The 10113-nt window shown below is 44.5% G+C and overlaps 1 protein-coding gene across 1 annotated transcript in view; it reads left to right on the top strand.

Moving 5' to 3' along the window:
• Positions 1 to 6323: 6323 nt before the first annotated feature.
• Positions 6324 to 10113, top strand: part of evpla (envoplakin a) — a 78228-nt gene continuing 74438 nt past the window's right edge. Inside the window, exon 1 of the mRNA XM_048611140.1 lies at positions 6324 to 6464. Coding sequence (XP_048467097.1) covers positions 6324 to 6464 — 141 coding nt within the window. The remainder of the gene's footprint in view (positions 6465 to 10113) is intronic.

Genomic DNA, 10113 nt, shown 5'->3' with positions numbered 1-10113 from the left:
GAAACTGCTCTGTTCTCAATAAGATTGTGTCTGGTCTGTGTGTGTGTTGAATTTCACATTCCAACCCTCCCCTGATAACCTTTGATTCCCTTCTAACAAGAATCTATCCATCTCCACCTACAAATACTCAATGACCCACTTCCATCACCTCTGAGGCAAAGAGTTCTAAAAGTTGCACAATTTCTCCTCAGCTCTATCCTAAAAGCATGGCTCCTAATTTTAAAGCGGAGCCCTCCTAGTTCTGGGCTGACCCACAAGAGGAAACATTCATTCCACACCCACCTTGTCAAGGCCGTTCAATATATATTTTGCTCAAATCACTCCTCACTTTTCCAAACTCCAGAGGAAATGAACCCAGTGTGTCCAACCTTTCCTCATAAGTCAACCTGCTTATTTCAGTATTGATCCACCAAACTCCTCTGAACTGCCTCTAATGCATTTGGTATGTCCATAAGGTCTCTCAACAACTTCTACAGATGCACCACCGAAACCATATTGTCTGGGTGGAATGGTCTGGAATGGCAACTGCTCTGCCCAGGACTGTAAGTAACTACAGAGGGTGGTGTGCACAGCCCAGACCATCACGGAAGCCAACCTTCCATCCACAGACTCCATTTACATTTCTCATTGCTGCAGAAAGGCTGCTAACATCATCAAAGACCCCTCCCACCCGGTAATGCTCAGGCAGGAGAGACAGACGCTTGAACAGATGCACCAACAGGTTCAAGAACAGCTTCTTCCCTGCCACTATTAGACTGTTGAATGGACCTCTCTAACTTTAAATAATGTTGATCTTGCTAATGTCGATCTTGCTTTAGGCACTTCCTGTGCAGTGTAACCTATATGCTTCACTCTGTCTAAACAGCCTATGATCTGTATGCTACTTGGCCTGCTGTGTTCATCCAGCTCTACACCTTGTTATCTCAGATTCTCCAGCATCTGCAGTTCCTACTATCTATGATCTGTATGTCCTGGTTTGCTACAATCTGCCTGCACTGCTCACAAAACAAAGCTTTTCACTGTACTTGGGTACATGTGACGACAATAAATCAAATCAAATCACACATATAGAGACCAATATTGCCCACAGTAATAGAGGTGTGATCATGCCAATGCCCTGTATAAATAAGGTATAATGACCTCACCTTTATGTTCAATTCCTCTCATAATAAAGATAACGTTCCATCAGCCTTCCTGATTACTTGCTGCACCTATGTACTAATCTTTAGTGACTCATACACTGGAACACTGTGATCTCTCTGCACTTTAGAATTGTGCAGATGATATCCTGTTTTTCTTCTCTCTCTACATTTTCATTCTTGCTATCAAAGAGAACAACTTTACATTTTCCCACATTATATTCCATCTAGCAGATTGTTTGCCCATTGGCCTAACCAATGCATATCTGTCACAATGTGGAGCTGGAGGAACACAGCAGGCCAGGCAGCATCAGAGGAGCAGGGAAGCTGACGTTTTGGGTCGGGACCCTTCTACAGAAATGGGGGAGGGGAAGGAAGCTCTGAAATAAATAGAGAGGAGGGGTGGGGCTGGGGAAGGTAGGTGGGATGGTGATAGGTGAGTGCAGGTAGGCAGTGGTGGGGATTGGTCAGTGAGGTGGGAGGGACGGATAGGTGGGAGAGAAGATGGACAGGTTGCATCAGGTCAAGGAGGCGGGGATGAGAGGGACGGTTGGTCGTCGAATGAGGTCGGGGGTGGGGAGATTTTGAAGCTAGTAAAGTCCTCATTGAGACCATTGGGTTTTAGGCTCCTGAGGCGGAATATGAGGTGCTGTTCCTCCAGTTTCCGGGTGGCGTTATTGTGACAATGGAGGAGGCCCAGGATGGACATGTCATCCAGGGAGTGGGAGGGGAAGTTGAAGTGGTTCGCGACTGGAAAGTGTTGTCGTTTATCTCAAACCGAGCGTAGGTGTTCTACAAAGTGGTCTCCAAGCCTCCACTTGGTTTCCCTGATGTAGGGGAGGCCACATCGGGAACAGCGGATGCAGTATACCACATTAGTGGATGTGCAGGTGAACATCTGTCTGATGTGGAAGGTTTTTTTTGGGGCCTGGGATGGAGGACTCCAGCATCGGCAATTCTTACTATATCTGTCACTATGGTCCTTATGTCCTCTTCATAACATACTTCACTACTTATCTTTTGTTATCTGTAAATTTAGCCACCATGCCCCTGCTGCCTTCATCTAAGACTATTGATATAAACTGTAAGAAGCTAATGCTCCAAACAGACTTCACTCATCACATCCTGTCAATCCGACAAAGACACATTTATATATCTTGTGTTTTCTTCCAGACAGCCAGCGACCAGGCTTCTTTCTATGTTGATGTGTAATCTCCTCTGGAATAAATGGAAGGTGCTTCAGTTTAAACTGTGCCGCCTAGTGCCCCCTGTGTCTTCACAAGGGGAAACATCCTTTCAGTATCCACCCTGTGCAAGTCCCTTAGCGATCTTTTACATTTTAATCATTCCTTTCCTTAAGAGGAAGTGGATGCAGAATCTCTCAACACTTTTGAGGCAGAGGTAGATAGATTCTTGATTCCTGAGAGGACGATAGATTATCGGGGGTATGCAGGAATGTAGAGATGAGGTTCGGATCAGATCAGCTGTGATCTTGAATATGGAGCAGGCTTGAAGGGCCGAATGGCCTCTTCTTGTTCCTTGTTTGTGTGTTTGTACATAATAAGACCACTTCTTAATCTTCTAAACTCCAATGAATTATAGGCCCAGATAATCTTTCCTCATTAGATAAATTCCAGATTTCAGATGTCTGTAGAGTGAACTTTCTCTGAACTACTTCCAACACATTTGTATCTTTTCTTAAGCCACAAACAGGACTCTGGATGTGGTTCACCATTACCCTGTACACCTGTAGTAAACGTCCCTTCTTATATACTCCATTCCCCTTACAATAGGTAACATTCCATTTGCCTTCCTAATGTCTTGCTGTATACTATCTGTGATTCATTTAACACACCACCCAGCTCCCTTTGTACCTCTGAGTTTTGCAATCTCTCTCTGTTTCAACAATATGCTGCTTTTCTATTCTGCCTGCCAAAGTGAACAAGTTCACATTTTTGCGCATTATACTGTATCCTTCAAATTCTTATCAACTGGCTTGATTTATCTAGATTCTTTTCCAAACTCCTTACATTCTCTTCACAAATTAGTTTCCTACATATTTTTGTGACATCAGCAAATTTAGCAACATCTGATCTGTTCATCAGAGTCTTCTATAAAAATTGTAAATATTTGAGGCCCCAGTACTGATCCCTGTAGCATGCTGGTTGTTATATCTTTGAACCTAAATTTATGACCATTTTATGTCTGCTTTCTATTTCCTGTGAACAAGGCCATCCACTATCCATGCCAACATATTATCCCAACGCCATGGCCTCTTGTTTTGTGTTATAACCTGTGATGTGGCACTTTGTCAAATTCCTGATGGAAGTCTAAGGGCATTCACAAGTTCTCCTTTATTCACATCGCTTATTACTTTCTCAAGGAGCTCCAATAATTAGACAAACATGTCCCATCATAAAAATGGTCAAGTCAATATACTCTGCAGCCTACCCAATACCACCTCCTTAGCAACGTTAAACCTTTCAAGTGTATGAATTAATTTCTCTCTCACCATGGCAACACAACACTTATATAGACCAATGCAAACTGTACATTTAAAACCCCAACCATGCTCCTTATATAAATTCCTATTTTGGACCCAAATTAGCTCCATCCCTGTTACCTTTTAATATCTTACATATCTATAAATGACTTTTGAATTCACTTTCATCTTAGCTTCCAGTCTTAGAATCATACAGCACGCAAACAGACCCTTCAGTCCAACCAGTCCATGCCGACCATAATCCCAAACTAAACTAGTCCCACCTGTCTGTGCTTGGCCCATATTCTTCCAAACCTTTCGTATTCGTGTACTCATCTAAATGACTTCTAAAATGTGTAACTGTACCTGCATCCACCACTTCCAATGGCAGTTCATTCTACATGTGAACCACTCTCTGTGAAAAACAATTAGCCCCTCATGTCTTTTTAAAATCTTTTGCCTTTCACCTTAAAAATGTGCCCCCTAGTCTTAAAATTCTCCACCCTAGAGAAAACACACCTATCATTAACCCTATCTATACCCCTCAAAACCCTATCTATACCCCTATAAACCTCTATAAGGTCACCCCTCAACCAGGCAGTGACTTTTCACAGCCGCTGACCGGTGTGTGACCTTTCACAGCTGTCTGTTTAGTTTCAAGCATCTCTGGACATCCTAAACAAACAGTGGAATTCACAGCTGACCTTGGAGAGACCTCAGTATTGGGAGATGCTCACAGCAGGGGAACAGCTGAGTGGCTTTTTCAGCGATAGTAAGAACTGCCGATGCTTGAGTCTGAGATAACACCTTGTAGAGCTGGAGGAACACAGCAGGCCAGGCAGCAGCAGGGGAGCAGGAAAGCTGACGTTTCGGAAAATTTTCTGAAGAAGGGTCCCGACCCGAAACGTCAACTGCTGTGTTATCTATGAGTGGCTTTTTTGTAAGTCTAACCATGCTTTTTTTTAAGAATTCTACAAAAGTGAGTACGGAACGAGCTACCAGAGGAAGTGGTGGAGGCGGGTATAATTACAACATTTAAAGGACGTCTGGATTGCTATATGAATAGGAAGAGTTTAGAGGGATATGGGCCAAAGGCTGGCAAATGGGACTAGATTAATTTAGGATAATCTGGTCAGTATGGATGAGGAGGACCGAAGGGTCTATTTCTGTGCTGTAAAACTCTATGACTCTATGTCCCCTGTTCCTGATAATTGCTGTCAGCTCCCAATGCATCAATACATCAAACTGCAAAGAAATTCCCAAAGAACTGCAGATGCTGCAATTAATTTTGCATCAATTTACAATCCTTATTCACTGGTCACTGGACCATTGCATGTGATGTCTTGGCTATAACAGGTTAGAAAAACATAGAACGAATCCAATTGAACAGCTGCAGAATGGTCTTCAGTGAAGAACAGTGGGGTGAAAGGCAGCTGATTGGTCGAGATAGTAAGAACTGCAGATGCTGGAGAATCCGAGACAATAAGGTGCAGGGCTGGATGAACACAGCAGGCTAAGCAGCATCATAGGAGCAGAAAGGCTGACATCTCGGGCCTAGACCCTTCATCAGAAATGGGAGATGACCATTGACATGGTCACCATTGCTTTTAATTCCAGACCTTTATTTTTCAGACTGGAAGCTTGTGACCAGTGGTGTGCCACAAGGATCGGTACTGGGTCCATATTTATATGTTCAATATTTATATATGGGCAGCCCTGCCCAACTCCTGAACTGATTGGGAAGCTTTCTGATTCCCATCCATTGATTGATGTTGATGTTGGTGTAGAGTAGTTGGATCCAATTGTGGATACCCTCCCCAGAGCCGATTTTGGAGAGCATGTCCCACATGTACTTGTGTGAAGTCCTGCCAAAGGACTTCTCCTGGTTTAGACTGATGGAGCAGGCACGCAACCCACCCCCCCCACCCCCCCAACCCCCAATACAGTCTGGTATAAAAGGATCCTCAGAATGTCAGGCTGAGATGACGTTACTGAGCCATCTCCTTCCTTCAGGCTGCTGAGCACAGAGCTCTCCCTGTGCACCTTCTGGAAGGAGAAACGCGAGCACGTCTCATCCTGCTCCACAGAGCGGACCCTGGGCCAGGAGATTATCTTGGAGGCCTCTGGGTCAGAGAGCGAGGCTTGCTGGCTCTTCACCTCCTGGAGATGCTCCGTGACATTGACCCACATCGTCTCCAGCAGGAGTAGGTTCTGCATCCTTTTCTGGAGTTGTGACAGTTTTCCCTGCCTTTCTCTCGCCTTCTGAACACCTTTAAGGACGAAGAACCTCTTGGTGTTCCCCTTCACTATTTCCCAGCAGGGCACTGCAGACTCAAAGAGAGGCTTCACGGTTCTCCAACCTGTGTAATCCCTTTTGAGCTCCTCAGTGTGTTCTGGGGTCTACAGTTTCACGTTCACAGCTTCCACATTCCCTTGTCGGCCCACCGGTCATCCTGGACATGACCCACTGGTTGTCTTGTAGGTGACAGTCGGCCAGCAGGAGGCAGTGGTCAGAGACGAACACCAGCTTGACATCAGTGGATGTGACCAAGAACGTACGGGACACCAACAGGAAATCTATCCTTGAGCGGAGAGACCCATCTGGCTGTGACCAGGTGTATGTACGCTGCGCTCTGATTGCAAGAGAACTGATGATGTCAGGCAGCTCGGCTACTTTAACTGTTTCCATCAGGAAGCTGGACATGGCGTCCAGTTCGCTGTCAGTCCCTCTGGATGGTCCATCTGCATCGATGATGTGGATGAAGTCTCTGGCCAGAATGACCAGCCTGGACGTCACCAGCAGCAGTGGGAGCTACTCACTCTGTACCCGCGGGGCGTACACGGTAATTAGTCTCAGGGGAACATTTCTGTACATAACATCTGTAATGAGGAGGTGCCCGCCCTCCGCCTCCTTAACCTCGGAGATGGTGAAGCTGCCTCCCTGTAGCAGAATACCCAGGCCGGAGGAACGGCAATCATTCCCTGCCCCCCCACCCTGGGACCAAACCGAAGGCCCATGGGTCCACAAGCTTGACCATCTCCTGCAGCAGTTGAGGTGCAGTATCCCACACTCTTGCAGAAGCGGGAGGGCCGCTTTGACATTGGCCAAGTAAGGCAATGTGGAGACATGTCAAGTAGCTGATTTAATGCTACACATGTTAATACTGGCAAGTTGAACACCCATTTAGAGAGTTTATAGCATTAACCGTAGACAACAGTCTTGTCACTGGGGGACTCCCTGCATTCCTGTGGTGTTGGATACTCTCAGCACTGAGGTAGCTATCCTGTTCCTCCTGAGGTGAGGGTTGGGGGTGCCCAGACAGGGCAGAGAGGGGAGTCTCACCTCCTTTCTCCTCAATCACCTTCAGGAGATGCTCACATTGCTTCACGCTCCTGAAGGTCACATCAAAGTAGCCCTCACTGGGTGAATCCTGCAGTCAGAAAGTATCTGCTGCTTGGAACCCACAGTGATCCAGGAGAATTCGCCTCACGTCGACCAGCGATCCTTCCTCTACCTTCTTCACAGTCACCCTGACTGTATTGCGGACCCCCTGACTTGGTGTGTGGGCACTAACAGAGACCATCTGGTTGGCGTTTGGCTGAACACTGCGTAAAGACCCACGAATTGCAGCTCAGCTCAACCAACAATCCTCCAAGTCCTGCTCGCAATCACGATCCAGGGATTATCTTGAGATCTTCTGAGGATGATGAATGTTCTCATCTCAGACTTGTCCTGGGAGCACCACTTTCCTGACTGTGGTGTCTCCCCTGCCAGGTAATTCCGTGTGTATAACTGAGAAGACAACGTTGGACAGCCCACCCTCATATACTTGATAAGACACAGGGCAAGAGCTCTGTGATGACTCAGTGAGCTGTTATCAGGTCAGGAATTCAAACCCTAACACTGTCACAGGTTAGAGAGAAGAACAATTTCTCTAGAGTTTACACTCACAGTCGTTCAGCTTCCTGTGATCTTTTATTATGCGTGCTCCATGAAATGATAGAGTGTTTAATACAAGTTGAAATTTTAAACAGTAATACCCTGGTTTAGTCTGTAGGGAGTAGAGAGTTTGCAGTGTAGGATCCCACAGCCAATGGGAGAGTTAGCTGGATTCTGCCCTGTTCAGGGAGCTGGGATCCAGAGTACCACCTGGCTGCCCATGTTATGGACCAGACAAGACCCCCTCAAAATATTTTAAGAAGGTAGCCTAGACCCTACTTTTTCTTATTTTAAAGGTAGATATGAAGTACATGTTCCAGATGTGAATTGACTGGTCAAACTACTCGATGTTAAGCAAAACATAATTTATTCAAACACTATAGTTGAAGTACAAACAAAAGAAAGAGAAATCTATAATAACTTAATTATTGGAAAATTTAATTAAATAATAGATACAGTACCTATTACTAATTAACTGCTCTGCTGTAGTAACATCCCATAAACACAGCCGTTGGCAAAAAGGTAAATTCAGACACAGATTCTTACATCCAATTTTCCAATCCAGGAGGAAACAACATTGAGAGAGACTGCAGAGAATGTAGCAGCTAGGAATCATTTACTGAATCTTCCAACCATTCTGGGGCCCCAAACAGCTTCTGGCTGCTACAGCCAGAAAACCAGGAAGCCCGGTCTGTGAGAGCTGGCCATTCCTCTTCCATCGTTCCAACAGTTTAAAGGCCTCTTAAGTTATTTACTTAAGCCGTTTTCAGTAGCCAGTTCAGCCTTTACAACATCCCTTCAAAATAAACCCAGGACAAAGTGACAGCATTATCACATCTTCCCCCTTTGAAAAAAAATGAACCATCAATATAGAAAAAATGTTTTCATTTTTAAAACCCTTTGTTTTACTCTACTAGTACACTACAATACATATACATTACACTGACTCTAAGCATGTAAACTTTAACTATTACATTCTATTTCAGTCGGTTTACTCCCACCACTGAACGCCTCTGTCTTTCTTCATCAAAGTCACGACAATGCATCAGCTATTACATTTTCTCATCTTGCCACGTGTATAATTTTCAAATTGAATGGTTGCAATAATAAGCTCCATATAAACGGTCTGGAATTTTTGTCCTTAAATGTCTACAAAAACTTTAATCAGTTATGATCAGTATATTGTCTCAGACACATTACCGACAATATAAATGTTGAAATGTTGTAATGCCAACATCAAGCTCAAGGTCTCCTTCTCCAACATGGAATATTTCTTTTGATGAATATTCAATTTTCAGGAAAAATATCCGCTAGGTCTTTGTAGCTTTTTGTCGTCTTCTTATAAGAGTACAGCACTGAGAGCCACGTACATGGGAGGCAATGGCCTAGTGGCGTTATCACTGGACTGTTAATCCAGAGACCCAGTTAATGTTCCGGGAACCCGGGTTTGAATCCCGCCACGGCAGATGGTGGAATTTGAATTCAATAAAAAGCTGGAATTAAGAGTCTAATGATGACTGTGAATTGATTGTCATTTGTTGGAAAAACCCATCTGGTTCACTAATGGCCTTTAAGGACGGAAACTGCCATCCTTACCTGGCGTGGTCTACATGTGACTCTAGACCCACAGCAATGTGGTTGACGCTGGGCAATTAGGGATGGACAATAAATGCTGCCTGGCCAGTGACTCCCTCATCCCGTTAATGAATACAGGGCAAAAAAATGTTAACACAGCTATCAGGCTGTCAAATGCCTTTTGACTGCCTGCCATCCACTGAAATTTTCTGCACTTCTTCGATAAGTCAGTCAGTGGAGCAACCTCACTGCTAAAATTCTGTACACATTTCCGATAAAACCCTCTCAATCCCAGGAATCGTAGTGTTGCTCTCTTCGTTGATTGTATGGGAGGCTCCCCAGTAACATTTGTTTTCCCTTTAGTTGGGGCCATCTGTCCATGTCCAATAGCATGTCCTAGGAACGTGACTTGGGCTTTTGCGAATTCACTCTCAGCCAGGTTTATCACCAAACCTTCCTCCCAAAGTTGATCAAATCATTCCCATACATGTTTCAAATGTTCCTTCCACATGTGACTAAACATCACCAGGTCGTCGATGTATGCCACACAATTGGGTAATCCAGAAACAACTTTATTGGTTAGCCTTCAAAATGTGGTTCGCACATTTTTCATACCAAATGGCATGACTTTAAATTGGTACAGTCCATTCGGTGTTATGAAAGCTGAAATTGTCTTCGCTCTTTCGGATAAAGGTACCTGCCTGTATCCTCTGAGTAAGTCCAAATTAAGAAATATAAGTTGCTTGTCCCACCTTCTCAATACAATCTCCCAAATGTGGAATAGGACATGAATCAGACTTTGTGATAGTCCACACTTAATTGTTGGGTACCATTTGGTTTTGGCACCATTACTGTGGGTGAGCTCCAGTTGGTGCAACTCACTTTGATTATGTTGTCTTGGAGCATGCATTCAATCTCTTTTTGAACTTGATACATCTTTAGAGATTAAGTCTATAAGGATATTGCTTTATTGGAAC

This window comes from Rhincodon typus, chromosome 23 (assembly GCF_021869965.1).
Source record: "Rhincodon typus isolate 14 chromosome 23, sRhiTyp1.1, whole genome shotgun sequence".
Classification (NCBI taxonomy): domain Eukaryota; kingdom Metazoa; phylum Chordata; class Chondrichthyes; order Orectolobiformes; family Rhincodontidae; genus Rhincodon; species Rhincodon typus.
This window is presented reverse-complemented; position numbering and strand designations above follow the sequence as displayed.